General features: G+C 33.6%; 1 protein-coding gene across 3 annotated transcripts in view; it reads left to right on the top strand.

Annotated features, from left to right (window-relative positions):
* The window catches only part of LOC106124294 (uncharacterized), a 45,921-nt gene that overhangs the window by 6,475 nt on the left and 17,816 nt on the right, over window positions 1–21,630 (top strand). For all 3 annotated transcript variants that reach the window (XM_013320792.1, XM_013320791.1, XM_013320790.1), the window contains exons 2-5: window positions 6,895–7,945; window positions 20,083–20,890; window positions 21,132–21,262; window positions 21,361–21,581. In XM_013320792.1, coding sequence (XP_013176246.1) covers window positions 6,899–7,945; window positions 20,083–20,890; window positions 21,132–21,262; window positions 21,361–21,581 — 2,207 coding nt within the window. In that variant the 5' untranslated portion in view covers window positions 6,895–6,898. The remainder of the gene's footprint in view (window positions 1–6,894; window positions 7,946–20,082; window positions 20,891–21,131; window positions 21,263–21,360; window positions 21,582–21,630) is intronic.

The raw sequence follows: 21,630 nt of genomic DNA, 5'->3' as shown, positions 1-21,630 counted from the left end.
ATTATAGTAACAATATATAAGATTAATATAAATCAAAAACAGACCTTACTACAACTAAAAGAACACTTTTTAACATCCCTGTTTATAACATGTTATAACTATTATGGCGAAGACAGGGATGACGATATGTTTTATACAAAGATTTTAGGTAACTTAGAAGCCCATAGTAAGTAGTACTCTTAATTTATTTACGACTAGTGTGGGCTAAAGCTAACTAACTTGAAGGTTCCTTAATATATAAAAATTTTTGCTCAATAATACTCCGTAATCGTAAATATTGTTATGTATCGGTTTATGTAAATGATTAAATCCCTAAAAAGGATATACAACATAGTCGTAAATAAGAAAATCTCGTATAATTAACAATAAATTCAACTATAAAATATATAAATTGACTTCTGGTTTTTTTTTACATTAATCATTTATATTGTCGTAACTGAAAAAGTTGTTCACAATTTGGGTGGTCCGAGAAGATATTGAATCTGTAAAAGTTCAATATCTTTTCCATATAATAATGTTAAAACTAACAGTCGACCGCGAAACCGTCTGTGCGGTATTTAAAAAAAACTTAATTAGTAGCTTATGTTCCTTACAGATTTCGTTCTACATCAGCGCTAAATTTCAGCGAGATCCATGCATCCGTTCATAATATTATTAACTAAGATAAACACGTTTCGAAGTATAATACGTCATAAGAAACATCTAAAATCAACTAAATTGATTTTAGATGTTTCTTATGACGTATTGACCACACAGAAGTCAGGCGTGAAGTGGAAGCAATTCCGCGTTTCGTCTGATGAGTGTGCGTCCCGGAGGCATAATTTACCTCCTCTTTCCCTTCCTACCCTTTTTTATAAGGAAAGAATGGGAAGTGGAAGTGGACTTTCCGGATGAGAAGATGCATGGAAATGTTTTCTTTCTGTGTTTCCTCTCCTCCGTCGATTAAAGGTAGGCAACGCATATGCAAATGCGTATGTCTATGGGCAACGGTCACTTCGCTATTTCAGTGATTTCAGGTGGCCGTTCGCTAGTTTGCCACCTTATGATATAAAAATAAAGTTATTGTTTGTTTCCGTCGTTTGAAAAGAGAATGAGAGGTTAAGTTACTGAAAATGTTTTGGCTATCGAAACCTAAATAGTGGAAACAAGATTTAAAACTTAATTAAATTCCTATTAAGTAGATAACATGATGACAGATGTTTCAAACTTAATTTAAATAGTATTTAATAAATATCAGATAAACGTGTAATATCTTGTTTTAACTAGAATTAAGTAAAATTGATGAATTAAGAATACTTGCGTCAGACTGTGATGTTTGATAAACGACCGCCATCGACCTGGGGGTCGAAACTGTTGATTAACCTATCAACATATTACCATAAACTTTACGAAATTGCCCCGTATTTACGACATTTGAAAGTTGTGGTCCTTCTAAAGCAACAGTAACGTATCTGAACTTTTGGGGTCATTGAAGATGACTTACTTTACATTTAAATATTACAAGACTATTAAAGGTATGCATTTACAACCTTATTAATTTAAAACTTGTCTATGGGCATGTGTCACACATTTTCTCGTACATCTGAGGCAAAGGTAATTTAGCTATTCAGCCACTTAAATAACACGGATCGGTTTTGTGCAAACATTAAATCTATTTTAGGCAAAAGATTTTATTAACAATTTCATCATCAGCTCACTATACGTCCCCACCGAGGGGCTCGGAGCCTACCCTAAGTACCTTCTCAGATATATGTAGGTTGCATCACAATGTTTTCCTTCACCGTAAGAACGTTGGATAAATGTACATATGTAAATCGTATATTAACAATTTACATATTTTAAAATATTCATTTTGAAAAGAAATTTTGTCTTGCCTATTTATTGATGATTAATTGTTTTTTTAATTACTAGTTAAAGTGAAAATTGATACGTTTAATAAACCAAACGTAATATTATTAAGAAAATCAAAAGACAATTGAATATAACCTTAGCATAAAATGTATGACCGCAAAAGGATGCGGTTGTTATCCAACTGCAAACCGCAATATTATTTAAAGGCCAATCTAAATATAGATTAACAAATATAACTAACGTAGAACCTGTAGCATTGACATTGTACTGTACTATAATGACTTTGACATATGTTTGACATGACATATGTCACGTGACGCAATTGCTGGCTGATAAGGATGTCACTTTAAAGAGATTCCCGCCCACAAAGAGTCTTGAGTTTCAATAGCGTCTATGAATAGTTATAGATTAAATAGAGTTGAATGAAATACAGAATTATAGTTATACAAGTATTATCTTTGTCTGTAATTCATGCGAAATAATTGTTTGAAATTTAATTATTTTGAGGTTATGATTCATAACAACTAACATGTCACATTTTGGCGCCAACATGTAGGCGGTAAGCGCCATCTTGACATTTATTATTTTAACAGCCTACGTCCGCTTAAATTATATATAATTAAAATTAAGCACAAAGACACGCCGAAATTGTTAATATATTATAATAATTTAGCTAAGCAATACACATTTGCTTATAATGTACATTACATCTTTGTTAACTTAGCATAGAGTGGACGGAAATAATTTTCTTTTATCAATTTTTTCTGCCAATTACACTTCATCAGATTAATTTCAGAAAGTGTACAATAGTTACATGAACAGAGAAATGAAGAGAACGCGTCTGTAAACTTTTAACATTTTAAGATGTCTATGGGCGGTGGTCTCTACACTAATTCAGAGTTACCATAGACAACATACTTGCCATATTCTGATATAAAAGTTAATACTAAACTTCATATACTTTTTTTTTAATTTTATGGCCTGGTAACATAGACCTTTAGGTCAATTTCATATTCCGATAGGGAAAGGTCAAACACTAGATTTTCTCAGACAAATCTCAAAAAGGATAACCTCTAAATACCTGTTACTAAGTTCACATCACGCATATGTGATTGTCTGCCAATAACCCCATATTAAAACATTTAAATAGCATCACAACGAGCTGAGTATTAAGGCGTGGGCTCAGCAAGGTTGTGTAATGAAAGCGATGACATAAAGCGATAGGCACGAGTGGGCGCCAAACGTTTGCATCCAACTGTTTGTTTCTCACTCGAATTTATTTAATGATTTGCAAGATTTTAACGCGTAATCGTGATATATGTAAAAATTATTTTTTATATATAGAATTAGTTTTCGTAGATTACAATTGTATTGTTTATTTTGAATATATCTTGGTATAAAATATCGATATTAAAAGCCATCCCTAATATTTTTTTGAAATGGTATGAAAATTAGTAAAAACACAATGTAGGTCTTTAACCGTGGATTTTTGAGACCAAAATCTCTGTTTAAAACATATTGTTACATCATTTTTGTTAAAGATAATGACAGACGATATGTTTAATATAGAGATTTTGGTCTCAAAAATCCACCGTAAGTGAATGATCCAATATTACAGAATAGAAGTGAAGTTATGGAGTTCTTTTATCCCTGAGAATATATTACTTACAGTGAGTTTCTAGGCCCAAAATCTCTGTATAAATTATTATATCGCCATCCCTCTCATTATCTTTGACAAAACAGAGTTACAATGTGTTTTTATCGGAGATTTTGGTCTCCAACACCCACGGTTATAAAAATTGTGCGAGTACATTCTGCAAATAGCTGTTTGTAAGAGGGACTTAAGTAGGCTCGACACTTTGCTACTACGACATTGGTTTGTTTGTCTTAGTGTTTACGTAAGAAACTAGATATATCTAGGTATTTAGGTAAAAAGGTAAGAAGTCGTAATACGATTTAGAATGTTATTAAAATTTAATATTTTTACAATGCAACCTGTTTATTATTTTACAAGAGCTATGTTTGAAAATATAGATTTTTGCTTAACTTCTTAGTAAAAATCTTCTATTCTTTCGATTTAATAGAAACCCATCGGAAATTGAACAACGGACAGATGTATACGTTTGGTTATACAAGGCTAGTGTTGTGAACGGGTAATTATCGATAAATGTTTTTTTTTCCAAAAATTATTCTTTTATATGACCTTTAACAAAAAGGTTTGTTGGAAGACTAATTGCTTGATGTAATTAATTTCAAACTAACGATAATGTCAATGCCATATGATTTTATAATAAAAAAAATCAAGTGGATAAAAATTACTGGCTGACAATAATACCGATCGACGTTGAGTAATTTAAGAAAAAAAAAATCATAACGCGTTAGTTTTCTTTGCGTATCATTATGTGACAGGATTGCTATATTTAATACTAGCTGTCGCTCGTGACTCCGTCTGCGCTGAATTAAAAAAAAAACGCAATTATTGGCCTATACGATTGTTGTAATATATTTAAAATAATGCTCAAACATACATTTTATTAAAGAATTTTAATTAATTAATCCAAACTGTGATTATGAAAGTATTATATTAAAAAAAGATATTCAATTTTTTCTATTAAAAAGTTTTAAATTTGAAACGATTTAATTTAAATATTAATTGATAAGAAATGAAGATAACCTTAAAGTATACTTAATTATAAACTAAGCGTTTTGTGTTACAAAATAAAATTAGAAACCGGTAACTCGGACCATACAATCATCTAAATAGCCTGATAGTGATTCAGATATTTACCTACAATTTAAAAAAAATATTAGCTAATAAATTAGCATTTGATCTTTTCTAGTAATCTGATAAAGAAAGAAACATTTTAAGGTTTTTTTTTAAGTAATTTCTTGGACCAGGTCGCTTTACTTAGTTTCTATTATGTGATTAGAAAGCCATATCTCTTAACCTAAAATCAATTATTCCTATTTAACTATCTTTTTAAATGTGTAAAAAATATTAAAACAATTTTATTTACGGATTTACGGATTTAAATTTCATTTCATTAAATTTAAAAAGTATGGAATGACTGTGTGAAAGAGGATGCGTAAGAAGGGGGTAGACTCGGATATGACGGCTGATAGAGATGTATGGAGAGTAGTACATGCTGTGCCGACCCTCGATAGGGATAAGGGCAGGTTGATGATGACGGATTTAAATTTCATTAGAATTTTTTTTATATCATAATGTGGCAAACGAGCGAGCGGCTTCCTGAAATCGCTGAAATAGCAAAAGACCGTTTCCCGTAGACATACGCAATTGCATATGCGTTGCCTACCTTTAATCGACGGAGGAGAGGATGCACAGAAAGAAAATATCTTCCCTTTCCATGCAGCCTCTCATCTGGAAAGTCCACTTCCAATCCTTTCCTTATAAGAAAAAGGGTGGGAAGGGAAAGAGGACTAAATTGGGCCTCCGGGACGCACACTCATCAGACGAAACGCGGAATTGCTTCCACTTGACGCCTGTCTTCTGAATCCGATCCATTGAAGAAGAGAGTCGCATTGAATTGATTAATTTTTAGGATTTATTATTAATTTCTTGCTAATTTTTTCATAAAACTTTTCTGTTATTGATTCATAAATTATTACCAAATTAGTCGAACAATTTTGTTTTTTTTTGTATTTTAGTGTCAAAGGTTCAATGATGTTTCGGTATCTTATTTGAATATATAATTTCGTTGATAAGGTTGATTTTTTAATATTAATAATGTAAATAAAATAATAAGTATATTAGCAACAAGCTAAAAATCTTTACCTGTGTTAAGATCGTTATTATTTCTTTTATATCCTTAGACTTGTCTCCATCTCATGTTTATTTTAAGAATAAAAATTTTGAACCTTGTTTCAACTTTTATTAAAAACCAGATGTCGCCCGTGACTCTGTCCGCGCAGGTTAAAAAAACTTAATTAGTAGCCTATGTGTTCTACCAGGCTATGTTCTACATCTATGCCAAATCTCAGCGAGATCCGTTAGCCCTTCTGTAGATTCAAACAAACTTCCATCCATCTAAACATTCGCATTTATAATATTAGTAAGACTAAATATCGGCCGCGAATTCGTCCGGTCGGTTTAAAAAAAAACATAATGAGTAGCCTTTATATTCTAGACTATATACCAAATTAAAAAAAAAAACAGATAGTAGCCGATTCTCAAACCTACTAAATATGCATATATAGGTAAAATTTAGGAGTATGGTAACTAACATTGTGACATGAGAATCTATATATATATATAAAAGAAAGATGTGTTAGTTAAACTATTTATAACTCAAGAACGGCTTTACCGATATGCCTGAAAATTGGTTAATAGCTAGCTTAGAGCCAGGAGACAGACATAGGATACTATTTATTCATATTTTTTTCCAACTTATGCCTTGCTGCTTTTTATTTAACTTATCTATATATATTTTTCTATATATCCACGCGGACGGAGTCGCGGGCGACAGCTAGTTTTATGTATTAATAATACTATTAATCGAATTACTATTTTTAATTAAGATACTCTATATAAGATAAGAGAATATAAATAATTTTCACAATATGTAATCGTATTTAAAAACATGCAATTATTTCTTAAATTCCAATTTAGATTTATTCCAAACTTTCAACATGTTCAAATGTCATAATAACATCGTAAGTGTTAAGAAATTTCAATCATCATTACAGATGATATATAATAAATCAAATCTTTAATATAAATGATAGTGGTCATTTGTAAAAGGATTAAGAAACAGGTGCAAAACGTTTTGCTCGTTCGCTTAAAACCTTGAACTATGAATGATCAAATTTGCATAAGATTAGAGTGTTTTTCTTCTATTTTTATGTCATTCTAGTCTGGTGAGTCTTGTGATAGCTTTGAATCGATATTTATGTACACCTTTAACCTACCTTAGTATATTGTACATCTGTAAAATTTATCAAAAGGTTATTCTTCGATCGCTTAAATATACTTTATCATAAATGTTTTATTAGAAAATAATGTATTATTTTTTTTTGTTTCAGAACAATGAAGCCACTACTTAGTACAGTGGTGGCTCTCTGCCTAATCCTCCCCACACTAGCACACCCAGAAAATATCGAGGAGGTTAAAGAATTGCCACAAAGCAAAGAACCCGTCGTTGAGGCTGAAGAATCCAAGTCTCAAGCCAGAAAAGAACGTTGCTCAAAATGCTCGTCTACTGTCGGCTTGGACCTTAAGTCGCCGAAAGACCTTATCGCGGCACTACAGACCCTACCCGGAGGAGAGGTCCACACCCAGCAATCCTTTGAAGGCTGCTCGAGCAGCAAAGGCTGCGCTGGCATTAAGGTTCAAGACGGAAAAGTCACCGACAAATTTGGTAACTTAAACGCTTTTGGTGGCGAGAATACTTTCAAAGCCGGTTCTACGTTCGGTAGCAATCTTCTTAATGGTAAAATCTCCGGCGAACCTCTCTGGTGGATGGGTGCCAACTCTCCGTTCAAAAACATCAACTCGGCGAGCTACAAAGCCAGCTCAAGTTATACCAGCACCACTGGAGGTGCCATAGGAGCTGGTGGTGCTGACCTTTCGAAAAATATCTTCTTGAACCCGGGCGCAAGCGGCTTTGCCGGTGGACAATCGAATTACGATGCTTCGTCATCCTCTTTCCAAGCGACTAAGGAAGGAGAACTTGACGTCGCAAATAATCCGTTCTTAAACGGCAACATAAACTTGGCACAATCTGGTCTTGCTGGCGGTAAAGGATTCGCAGCGCAAGGAGGTAGCGCTTTCGGAGCGGGTTCCACCACCGCTTTTGGTAGTGGATCTGGTTACGTTGGTTCTTCTCCTAGTCCATTCGCGACCAGCACTGGGCCGAACATCAACCTGATTCAAAGCGCACAGAAGCCGAGCGTATTCGACATCGACCAGACACAGCAGACGATCAATGATGATATATTCGCTGGAGGATCTAACGTGAACCTTCAAGTTCCGTCTGGTGAGGGTCTCCAGCAGTCTTGCCTCGGCCAGGGCTACGCCTGCGTGCTGCGCCCTCAGTGCAGCAATGGTGTCACCAGCGCTATACCACTAACCAAGGTAAGAATTCATATATTTTTTTAAACATCAGTTTTAGAAAAAAACTAACCATAGTCTGAGATTAATATTATGTAGGTTTGGTGATTATAATTTAAATTACAATTAAGTATTTCGTCCGTGTAAATTGAACGACCATAATAAATATTCAACTTAATTTTTGTGTTTAGTAGAAATAACAAAATATAAGCTTTACAAAATACTTCTCCATAACAGTGATTTCTCGTGAGAATTATCTTGCCATTGTTACTCATATATTATTTACTCGTATGTATTTTAAATTTAAAAAGTTTCGCTTCAATAATACAAATCGTAGAATATTTTTTGTTACAATTACAACTTTAATTGTCGCCGTCCGTGGCTCAGTGGTCAAGCACTTGACTTTCAATCTACAGGTCCTGGGTTCGAATCCCACCATATACCAATGTGTTTTTCGATTTCCGATTTACATATGTATCCGACGTTCTTACGGTGAAGGAAAACATCGTGATGCTGCACATATCTGAGAAGAAATTCAAAGATATGTGTTAAGTCAACCAACCCGCACTTGGCCAGCGTTGACTATGGCCTAATCACCGTACGTGGGGACGTATAGTGAGCTAATGATGATGACAACTTTAATAAAATTCTTGTCTTTTCCCAATAAAATGTTTTATTGTACGCGTCACAAGAGGTCAACCGACCTTGTATTCCTAAACCTTTATTGTGTAATACTTGAAAATAAAAACCAAATAAATACATTTCAATACAAAAGGTCACGCGTGTTGACTTTACAAATGTCATAATCAACCGTGAAAAGGTCATCTTTAAAATTCACCACCATCTTTAATTCGACGCTTATAAAAAAACTAAGTGTTGCGCGCAACTTTGCTCATTTGGAATAAAAAAAAAATGAGTCATCATAATTTTTATCACACGAGAAACGTACATTTTTCCAGATAAAATGGAATAACCCATATGCTATTTCGACTTCTAATCTATGCCTGTTTCGCCTTTGATTATCTAGTCAACAAACATCCATACATCCATCTAAACTTTCGCATTTATCTATACATATAAATAAAATTGATATGTCTGTTTTTAATATTGAATTAACCGTTTTTTACTACATGTATATGAATATATGTATGTACGGGTACGTACACGAAAAAACATTATTAACAATTTTGTCTGTCTGTCTGTTTGTTCCGGCTAATCTTTAAAATGACTTGACCGATTTTGACAGGACTTTTATTGGCAGGTAACTAATGTAATAAGGAGTAACTTAGGATACGTTTCTTTAAGAAAAAATCTTGCATTTTAGAATAATAAAGTAATATTGCAATGTCCAAGTACTGGCCAGTAACGTGCGCAGCTTAAAATCAGTATTTCACGCGGACGAAGTCGCGGGATCAACTAGTATTGGTTAGATTACTTCCTAAGGTGTTACAATGTAATCGATACAAAGATAGCTATCAAAGAAATGTCCGTCGTTTTGTAATAGATGTTTCAAAGAGATAACAATGAAGCAGTGTTGTGGTCATACTGCGACGAAACATGCAACTAATATGTGTTGAAATTTACACATAATAGAACTAATTAAGAGGTCACAAGTGAAATATTCGTACACAAAAAGACGATTGAAATCTTGTACTGACATTTTCTATGTACATCTTTAGACAAGAGTCATAAGACTTTTTAAAAACTGTCGCCCGGGACTCCGTGCGCGAGGTGTTAAAAAAAAAATTAGTAGTCTATGTCTTCCAGCCTACGTTCTACATTGATGCTAAATTACAGCGAAAGTCATCAACCGTTCGGATTTATAATATTAGTAAGATGCAAAAGATTTTTTCACATAACCGGATTTCGATTTTCAAAAAAATGCGGGAAAAAATTTAAAATAATTGGTATACATAATAACGTATTGTTTATGTACATCTTTTATTTTAAAGTTTCTTAACCGGAATTCATAGAACAATCATATGTTTAGAATAGATGTATTTTCCGTCACGTCACAAACCTAACGTGTGTAACAGACACAATGACTCAACTAGTTGCAAGTTCAAGGACAACAAATGTTAATATATAACATATTTCAGTAATAGAAGCATAATAAGTGGATTAAAGGTAAGCAACTAGGCTATCGCGGATTTCCACCAAGAGACGCGAGCGTATCACCATCTCAAAGGCTAGCAACATATCTGCATTTCCTCTCGTACTTGAGATATCGTGGACGTCGATGAACAACAGTGTTCCCGCGCACATTTGCCCCCTTCTCTTATAAATAAATTCCAGCTTGATACCTTCACGCGTTTTTGAGATAAAAGATAAGGGTTCCGTTTTTTTCCTATGAGGTACGGAACCCTTAAAAAAATGTCTATTGGTAGCGGTCGCTTCGCTTTCGGGTTTAGGTGAACCAACCATGGTTTGTGTGTTTGCTACTTGATAATAAGTTATTGAGAATAACTCAAAAACCACTTCATAGTTTTTAATGTTTCATAAAATGGGACCAAATGAGACGAAACACTTTTCGAATAAAAAAAGAATTATAAAAATCGGACAACTAGTTATCGACGAATAAAAATTAAAAAAACATACAGACGATTTGAGAACCTCCTACTCTTTGAAGTCGGTTAATATATACTTTTGTCTATAAATCAAATTTATAGGTTATATTCCAATGATGGTATACTCTTAAATATAATTTTCGGGCGTTGATTTTACTTCACGAAGTTCACCTTTAAAGGTTAATAAAAATTTATATCCTTAAGAACATCATATAATAGACGTTGTTAATTTATAGACATAGAAAAAAATCTTTTATACTGGTCATGGAAATGGTAGGCTTTATATCTAACTAACTAATACTATAAATACGAATGTTACGATGGATAGATGAATAGATGTTTGTTTGAAGGTATCTCAAGCACGGCTGCATGACTTTCGGATGAAGAAAGAAATTATTTTTTTATATCATAAGGTGGCAAACGAGCAAGCGGCCACCTGAAATCGCTGAAATAGCGAAGTGACCGTTGCCAATAGACATACGCAATTGCATATGCGTTGCCTACCTTTAATCAACGGAGGAGAGGATGCACAGAAAGAAAATATCTTCCCTTCCCATGCATCCTCTCGTCCGGAAAGTCCAATTCCACTTCCCATCCTTCCCTTATAAGAAAAAGGGTGGGACGGGAAAGAGGACTATATAAGGCCTCCGGGACGCAATCTTTAGAACGGCTGAACGGATCTCTATTAAATTTGGCATATATATAGAACATTGTCTGAAAGTACACATAGACTTGTGTGGTGTTTTTTAACTCTTATGTTCATGTTGTATAGTATACCGTAAATACAACTTTATAAAAATATATACGATCACTATAAAATAATTTTTAACTTAGTTTTTTTAACTTTAAATCTTGTCACAACAAGGGTTCGGAGACGGAGTCGCAGGCAACAGCTAGTTCTTCATAAAAATACATTAAATGATTTTATGATGTCGCCAGCTCTGAAAATTTATCGATAGTTGCGTTACTCATAATTGCTTTATTTAGCAAAATTTACTTGATAGTCGGTCGTAAAATAACATACAACAAACTTTTATGATATTTAAAAAGACATGATGTAATTACATTTGTCTATAGGTACTCATATTTGGCAATTAAATTAATACAATCATCGTATAACAACCAGCCGAAATTCGCACGGATGGACGTTTATTTTTTAAACATTATATAACAATATTAAATATAGCCTATCAAACTTAGTGATGTATTCTAATGGTAAAAGATTTTTTAATCTGTATTGTTTTTGTGTTTTTAATTTTTTTTTTATATCATAAGTTGCCAAACGAGCGAGCGACCTGAAATCGCTGATATAGCGAAGTGACCGTTGCCCATAGACGTACGCAATTGCATATGCGTTGCCTACCTTTAATCGACGGTGGAGAGGATGCACAGAAACAAAAAATATTTTCCCTTTCCATGCATCCTCTCATCCGGAAAGTCCACTTCCACTTAAATGCAGACACAGAGACATACAACTGTTTTGTCTTTATACTATACTATAGATGACCGAAAATGCCAAAGTGTTCAATAATAACCTTTGATCCTTTGGCAATAAGGATTATTTTCAAAAATTACATACAATTTAATGTGAATTAGTGTTAGACCACACCTAGATGAACTTCTTATCTAAACAATCATAATTCAATGCTGTTTAATTCATTTCGTAAGACTTCAAAGTGTGTAGTACACATTTAAGGCTTTAGCCGCACTAACTTTCAAGTCTCTTGTCTTGCAAAACCTTATCTAAATAGTGTTTAAACTTGACTTGACATCTTATTAATACTATAAATTAAATTTATATGGATATCCATATGACGTTGACGTTTCGACATAGTTTAGAAGAACACATAAGCTATTTAATTTTTTTTTTAATTTTGCGTGTACGGATTCGCGGCCAGTTCAATTATAAAAGCAACAATACTTTTTGGATAAAAAAAAAAACAAATATATCCTAAACACATACAACATTCAAACGTGTATACATAACCTATGTTAATTTATTATCGCAAAACTCTACCAGAATATAAATTGTAAAATAACATCCTGGTCTAGACTTGTGCAATGTCCTTGACATTTAAAAAGAAAAGATTAACCATCTCAATACGCCATCCTCTAATACAGGATACTTTTATCTAAATCTACATTTTGTCCCGAAAAAACTTACAACTCATAAACTTTGTATTAACTTGTTTGACAGGTTTGTAAATCTTAAAACAACTTAACAACACAACAAAATTAAATGAAATATATTACTTACAATCTGTACCCTTAGTTGTCAATTTAAAAGTTACGCTAAAGGTACAGTCAGCTTCATAAATACCGTAGCAGACAAGATATGCATATATATAGGTACACCAAAAGTAATCAATTATATAAGTACATACGCTTCCATTTGCCCGCGCCGGACGCACTGCACGCACCGATTAAACGGATTTACTTTGTGTTTCGATGCTTGTAGCGCGGATAATGGACGCAGCGCTATGTAAAATTATACAATTCAAATTAAAATCCCTTGCAGGGCGTGTTGTGTCCGGCGTGGGCCAATGTACAACCTTAAATCTCATATATTCCAAAATGTTTTTGTCAAAACACTTTTTCTGGCATTAGTATGGTCGTTGTTACGACTCGTAGCTGTCAGTGTGGAATTAAAAAAAAATAGCCCAAGTTCCACCCGCACACATCAACTATCTTCCAGTCGAAATCACATTAAAATTGATCTAGCCATTTCAGAGATTACCTGGATCAAAAGAAAATTTATGAATAGACAGACAGATAAATATTAAACAAATTCCATCGCTCCAATATTATTAATTGTATGGATTGTCTACTCTCTCATTCTCTTTGAAAAAAACATAACTTTACGGATATTTTAGTAAATATCACGGTTATTTCCACATAATTTTGAAAACAATATCTTTAACATATCTTCCCAACTTATATTTACATGACACGTAACCGGTTGTTAACATAGTGTTGTCCAGCCAGTACTTACAAAATTTGCATATGAATACTTATGTTTCAGATGCAAAAGATATGCATATGAATTGCTGACAAATTTCTCTGTTTATTACTTAAAATATGACTCGACTGGTCTATACTAAGAGGAAAGATTTTGTTTGCATTGAATAGGCTTGAAAACTACTGAACCGATTTTAAAAATTCTTACACTGGAAGCTGCACTATCCCCGGGTGTAGGCTATATTAATTTTTAATTCCGGTCAGACGAAGGAGCGTTATATAAATAAAGTTTGGATATAGAATCTGAATGTTTGGAATAAGTGAAATTGCAATCTGGAATAACGCTGGCTAATTTTTTTTTAATTTACGCGGTGGAAGATGCCAGAAAAAAATGTAGCTTTGAGACAGAAAAATCTTTTCTATAATATTATCTTAAAATATACGAATCTGTACTTCCAATGAAAATGCCAACGGGGAAATGCCGCCAGCCTCTTGGGAACCCTACCATGCGACCGCAGCGATTTGAGGTCGATTTTTTATATTATTTAGTTTGGTTTAGTTTTAGTATATAGTATTAATTAATTCATTTATTTTGTAGTGGTTAGTTATTTAGTAAGATTATATTTTAATTTATAATAAGGTTAATAATATTCTTGTATTTTGTTTTGCCGATTATTCAAATAAAATTGACAGTTGGTAGAACTGATGTGAATACTCTAATTGAATTAAATATCCAATAAAATAAATTTAAAATAATATTTTGCATCAGACTGATAATTAAAGAGAGAAGGCTTTATTTAGCTTTAACTTTTATGATGACATGATTTGTGTCTTTGGAAGTAATCGATGTCTTTGACAATGTAATTGAAATAGACAAGGGTACAAATTACATTGTTTCTAAAAGTGTTATGTTATGTATTTTATCTATGGTTAAAAAAAATTAAACATCCGTCATGAACAATGGCGTGGGACAAGTTACAGGGATGTTAATGATTGGTAGATCTTACTAATATTATAACTAAATATTGTTGTAGCCAGATTAATGTTTCTATATGTTTTTGTATGCGTTTTTCGGCAGTGGACATCCTTGATTACAATATTCTTATATACTGCCAATAACTGTGTCTTCTTCTTCGTTACAGTCTATTCAGACTGGTCGTGGTCATCAAGTATCAGTGACCCTCTTTAACTGTGGCTTACTAAAACAAGTCAAGTAAAATTTTGTTTTTAAATTCATTATTCTCTTTTCCTGATATCTCTAATATTGCGTTACTGAGATTTAAATCTCCGTTTAAAACATATTGTTATATCTGTTTTGTCAAATATAATGACAGGGATGACGATATGTTTCATACAAAGTAGTATTAGGAATCAACGGTGAGGTCAGCGCACTAGTTATGGTCCACCAAATAAATTTATCATATGTCGTCAGTCGATAAATGTAAGAATTACGCAGTAGCATTGGTATAAAAACTGTAACGGTTTCCTTAATAATACGATCATTAATAACTTGTTTTTTTAACTATCTAATTACCTGACATCACAATAAAATAATTCTCATGACGAACAAGAACAATGCATCTCCGTTATAACTTCCTAGAAATAAAAACGTACCCATCTCATGGTTATATCAATGTTAAATACAAATTCAAATATACAAAAACCCATCATTTATAAATTAATTGGTTTCTAGAAATTGTAATCAATATGAATAAATTAAAAGTGTATTTATAGAAATTCAATTTCATCATCATCAGCTCACTATACGTCCCCACCAAAGGGCTCGGAGCCTACCCTAAGTTATGGGTGATTAGACCATAGTCAACCACGCTGGCCAAGTGCGGGTTGGTTGACTTCACATATCTTTAAATTTCTTCTCAGATATATGCAGGTTGCATCACGATGTTTTCCTTCACCGTAAGAACGTCGGATAAATGTACATATGTAAATCGGAAATCGAAAAACACATTGGTACATGGCGGGATCGAACCCAGGACCTTTAGATTGCAAGTCAAATGCTTGACCACTGAGCCACCGACGCTCTTACGTATGAAATTTTTTCACGATTTAATAAATCTTGGTGAGTTTTTAGAGCAAATGTAATACATTTTGTTTGAAGGTATCTGCAGAACGGCTTCATAGTAAATGTAGAAAATATTCTGAAAGAACACATAAGCTACTAAATTAGTTTATTTTTATTCTTCGCGGACGGCATCGCGGGCGACAGCTAGTAACCAAATAAAGTAAACGCAAGTTAATTTTAGTCATTGGATGATTTGAATGATGACATATCATAATGATGATAAATATTAAGATATCATAGTGGTATTTCTGAAGATGTTAGAACTATTTTGCAATTTCTATATTTTATTTATTTTGCGTATTTATGACATGAAATATTATCTACATGTCACGGTCAGATATTTGTCTAGATCTGCCTAGGCGATAAAATCAATTTGTTCCAATCTGACCTCGTGTAATATTATCATATAAATAATAAAAATATTGTTTCGTTATCCAAATAGTAAAATGCATTTTGTCATTTTAAATATTTAAATCAATTTCATAAATATCGATCGATGTTGCAAAAAAATTATAAATCGATTTATTAAGTGTTTAGTGTTGCCATATTTCATGATATCTGAACGAATTTATTAACATAATTTAAATTTAAAAAAAATATGACAAGACCTAAACTGTAGCATCTACATTATAGACTTCTTAATTAAGCTGAGTGAGTATTTTAGTGGAGCTTTTTCATCTTAAATTTATACTAAAGGACTGTTGACAACTGTGATTAGGGCAATAACTCTATATATTTTTACTTTTAATAGAGTTTTAAAACACTTTAATATTTAAGGGCAACGCCTTTTACGTCACACGTCAAAAGATCGGCATTTTAATTTATTACTAGGAATTATTTAAATTATAGCTAAATAGGACTGTCAAGCATCTAACCTTAACCCAATTACCATTAAAAACTGATTTTATATTTCATTTAATGGATATAAAAATATTATATTTTAAACGAAAATTTAAAATGTATTCATGGGTTTGTGTCAACCCTATACTAAATGAAGGTTTTCTTGCATCGTATTTCGCTAACAGACCGCATGTCTTTGTTTATTTAACCAATGCAATAGCAAACAAACCATTACTTTCCACTGCTAACATACATTTATAAATATTGTTGTCTTTGTTTCTTTAAAAAGAAAGAGAGTGATAGCAATATGTTTTCGTCACTGACCTATATAAGTAAACTGGCTATAAAACGTGGATTTTGTGCCTAATCGATATTCGCCATTATTGCAATGATGAGTGGTTTGTAGCAGTTTAGTAGATTCGAATTTATAGTATAAATAGAATTAACTGCCACTTATTATTTTTTTTAAATATCGTCAGGAGCGTTTGAACCAGAACGAAACAAAAGATGTTGTGGCCAAGAAATCGCCTATGCATTTTTAGAGATAAGTGGTTTTCGTATAAATTTGTCTGTGGTAACTGACAGATAAATATTTACTGCTTTTCGTTATCTATGACGCATGCATTATACAAACATTGCAAATATGTACATATTCAATGCAAAATGTAAAATCAAATATCTCTGTAAACAAAATACTCGACATGTTTGTAAATTAAATATTTTATTGAGTTTTATGATCGTATTATAAGATTGTTAATTGAAATATGAAATTCCATAGACATCTCCAACACGTAATGTTGCAAAAATACTATACTATTTCTTTTTCGTTCCCTGGCCCCTTTCAATGTCTATACCTTATTAGACAAATTGGGGTAAGGGACTAGATTAGGACCATCCAACTCACACTCATCAAACTAGGGGCTATTACTTCCACTTCATACCTGTTTGTGTGATACTGCACCGAAACCGTATAAGTAGAGCCGATCTGCTGCGAACTCTACCATTGCTAATATGAACTTTACATGCATATCTAAAAAACACCGTATAATCTCAGGCAATCTTCTTTTTGGCTCGATGTATTTATTGTGAATTAATCAAATATAATTAATATAATAAAAATATAACTGAAATCTCGTGAAAGCTGAAAAGGAAAAAGTGTTAAAATACCTAGATTTGGCTCACGAGGTTACCGCCATGTGACGTATGAAATCGACTACCATTATTCCGATAGTCGTATCGGCAAATGGACTGATAGCGAAGAGTTTCGACCAACATCTCAAGAAGCTCTCGCTAAACAGTTGGATTAAGGGTTCGATACAAAAGGCAGTTATCCTAGAAACCGCGCGCATCGTGAGAAGGTTCCTGTCTCTGTAGCCCTGACCACTGGTTGTTTGAGTCATGGGATTCCGCAGCCGGTGGTGTTGTTCTGTTTTTAATATAATATGTTTTGTATATATATATTTTTTGGATATGAAATGTATTATATTAAAAATATGTATACGTAATATAACTAACAATTATTTAATCGTATTTTGCCTCAATTTTACAATTAAATTCAAACTCATAAATACTAAAATACATCGTAATAAATGCCTCATTCGTTTTACGTTTTATTTATATATACATTACGTATGCAGCTGTCTCTGAGTGACAGACATCATTCATCACCTGTAATCACCTTGTAGTGATGAATGAATGTTTGTAAGCCATCTTGACAGTTAGAAATTAAACATAAAATTGAGGACAACGGATATTTTGTGTTAATCATTTTTACTTATAAATTATCACAGATAATTTTCATTGCAAGTTCAACGAAAATTATATTTTTTAATTAAAAGTTAAAGTTTGTTTAAGAAGAATGATTTTAATAAAAAGAATAAAAAAAATTAACACTGGTCAAATAGACAAGACTTTATCGTAAATTTAAATTTGGAATTCTCATTCGAACTTTGAATTAAAGAAGCGGTGGTGGAATGCGAAAAATTAATAACCTAAAAAGCGTCAATTCTTCCAACTTTACGACGTATCAGTAAAGGGGATAAACAGATAAACGATGTCGCAATCGAGCCGAGGTATTCGAACGTAATATTAAACGGCCAGCGTTAAAGTTTACTTTACAGACAACCAATATGAAGAGGTCGTATGATGACATACATTTTTCTGTTACATCGAAGCTTGTTGACTTTTAGTACAGACGCGCACAAAACATTGTTTCGAACAAATTTACTCGCGTACAAGACAATTGTAACTAAAACTAAAATTGTAAACGTTTTTTTACTTCGTATGTGGATTAAACGTTTCATTTTCCTGTCATGTTAGCAGTTTGCTCGGGTAACGATGTAATAATCGGTTGTTACGAACGGACCACCTTGACAATGACAATGATAAGTATAATTAATGTGTTTAATAATAACTACAATGTTTATCTCAAAGTCTTTACTGAATAACCGAATTCAAGTAGCCGATTGCTTGTTACGCCATCTTCTTCTATAAAAAAAAAAGTTAAAATATATTTCATGTGTATGTAAAACGTACTATTCTATACTACAGTACTATTACAGGAAAAAAAGTAAAATTATTATCTTTAAGATTGGGGAGACCAAAATCTTTGTGTATAACATATCGTCAACCCTGTCATTATCTTTGACTTAATAGAGATAACAATATTATCACTGAAACGGGAATTTTGGTCTCAGGAATACACGATTACTTAGTTATTCTCGTATCAACTAAAAATAAAATTTTAAATTACTGTTTCGAAGCATACTAGAGAAAATAAAATATTTTTGATGTTAATATAAACAATATAAATTGCTTGTTAACACTTTTGTACGTCAGTGTACGGATACGCAACTACGTGTGAATGATGAGTAGTGGTTGACCCGAGGCAAGAGGGCCGGCTCCCGCCAGAGCTACATCAAGTGATTCGTGTCCCAGTACTATTGTAGATGGGAATGTCATTGTAAAATAATTAAAACTCTATCTTGATGGCCAAAAATGATATCTGTTTAGGATTATGTTAATGATAATTATATGACGTATATTATATATTTCTTACTATAATATACAAAAAATATACAGACGAATTAATAACCTCTAACTTTTTCAAGCTCGTTTAAAATAGTCTTAGTAATATTATAAATGAGAATGTTTAGATGGATGGTTTGTTTGAAGGTATCTCCTGAACGGCTTAACAGATTTCGATGTAATTTAGCACACATATATAACAAAGTCTGGAACAACACATAGGCTACTAATTAAGTTTTTTTTTAATTCCACACGGATTGAGTCGCGGGCGATAGATAGTGTTCATTATAATTAAAAAATCTTGGCAGACAAAAAAATATATTTCTAATATGTTTAATCACGATTCTCATGATTAATTTCATTTCTTAACAAAGTGACACTTGAATATTACAAAATTGTTGCAATAATGTCATTTGCATTTACATCAATGTCGATTAAAAAGCATAGAGAAAAAAATACAAAGCATTAGCCAGCTTACGTTTATGTAACTGCAGCGCTGGAGTTTTTTTAATGCTTGTAATTTTTCTATTGTCATTACTTCGCTCTAACTACATACATGATTGATGTTTTGCAATCAATGAATTAAACAGGGCATAAAAAACAACGCATTTACTGTCTTCTTTTTTAAACTAAACCTCTTATAAGAACATTCAAAACAGGACTTTACATTTCTCATTTTGTTACAGAAGCAGTACTGCGACACAAGAACCGAAGTCTGCTGTAGATTAGACGCCTCTTTATCCGGAATACCTCAAACTCCACTTGGAGTTGGCTTCGCTACTTCCGATACTGAAATCCAAGGATCCGGACTACTAAACACGCAGAGCACAACCAACCAGGGCTTTGGAGTTCAAACCGCATTCAATGGAGCTTCCAGCTACGACGCCAACCAAGCTACTGTAGGCAACAACTTCGGTTCAACCGTACCCGTCGTGACCGCCATCCCAATTGGCTCTACTGGCGCTTTTGGTCCAACAAATACTCCCACTGGATTTACTGGCTCCACTCTCCGTCCAGTGTCAGGCCAAGGCAACGTCCTTAACACTGATACCTTTACTTCTCAGAGCGAAAACACAAACGTGTTCAGGCCCGGGGCAGTCGGTACCGGCCTCAAACCTGGGATTCCTTACCTACCACCCGTCGACAACACGAACAGCGGCACCAACGTCGTCAGTTCTACTGTATTCCCATCAACTCCTTTGTTCACAACCCCCCGTCCAGTTTCCACCCCCCGCCCAATCCTTCCCCGTCCAGTCACCACACCCCGTCCTTACACCCCCGTACGTCCAGTGACGACCCCACGCCCTGTAAGCAGACCAACGTACTTGCCTCCTGTGTCTTCCACCTCCGCTCCTGGATATTTACCCCCAGTGGGAGAACAGACCATAAACAGGGAAACCTTTGTGCCCAGCCCTGACTACAATGAGGGTGGAATTATTCTGGATGAATCAAGATTTCCTTCAACAACTCGTCAGCCAATCGTACCTGTTCTAAGTAAGTTTTTGTACATTAGGTCTTCGATTTTAGTTTTTTATAAATTTTTACTTCATTATCTCCAAGAAACCAAAGGCCTGTTTCACAACGTTCAAGTGAAGTCATCGTTGGCTTTTCACAATCTACATGGTAAATAAAGTCCCAAGTAAAATATAAGTTGACTTGTCCGTCAGATAAGGAAGATATTTAAATGATCTTTGTGAAACATGCCCAAAGTATAATACTCTGTTCTGATAACCAGATGAAATCCCTGCTGGATGCGCTGCCGCTTTGAAATGTACTCCCATCGAGTTCTGCACAGCTGATGGAATCATCTCAAACACAACAATTATTCTATCAAGAGATCAAAATGCATACAGAGTACCACTTACTGTAAGTAGAAAGTCTATAGGAATTAAAACGATGAGCTATAACAATAAATTGCTACTCGTTTTTATGCTTATTTCAAAACTACCGTGTCTTTAAAACAGGACTGTAAAGACTTGGCGACTGGTCGCATCGGCAAATGCTGTCGTGATCCCTTCTACACTGACCCCTGGCCCACCAACCAGCTCGGCAAGTGGGTTCCTGGTGTATTCGGCGGAAACGACGGCAAATACGTACCTGATAATCGCGACAGTTCCAGCACGATTCGCAACCAGGTCACTGGCAGACCTGACGTCACTGGAAGCACTCTTCTGAACATTTTCAGGTAACGTTGTGGAGTAAAACGAATATATTTAACCTAAAAGGCCTAGACT

Source organism: Papilio xuthus, unplaced genomic scaffold, assembly GCF_000836235.2.
Source record: "Papilio xuthus unplaced genomic scaffold, Pxut_1.1 DF825946.1, whole genome shotgun sequence".
NCBI classification, from domain to species: Eukaryota; Metazoa; Arthropoda; class Insecta; order Lepidoptera; family Papilionidae; genus Papilio; species Papilio xuthus.
Note: the sequence above shows the minus strand (reverse complement) of the source record. Positions and strands in the feature narration are given on the sequence as shown.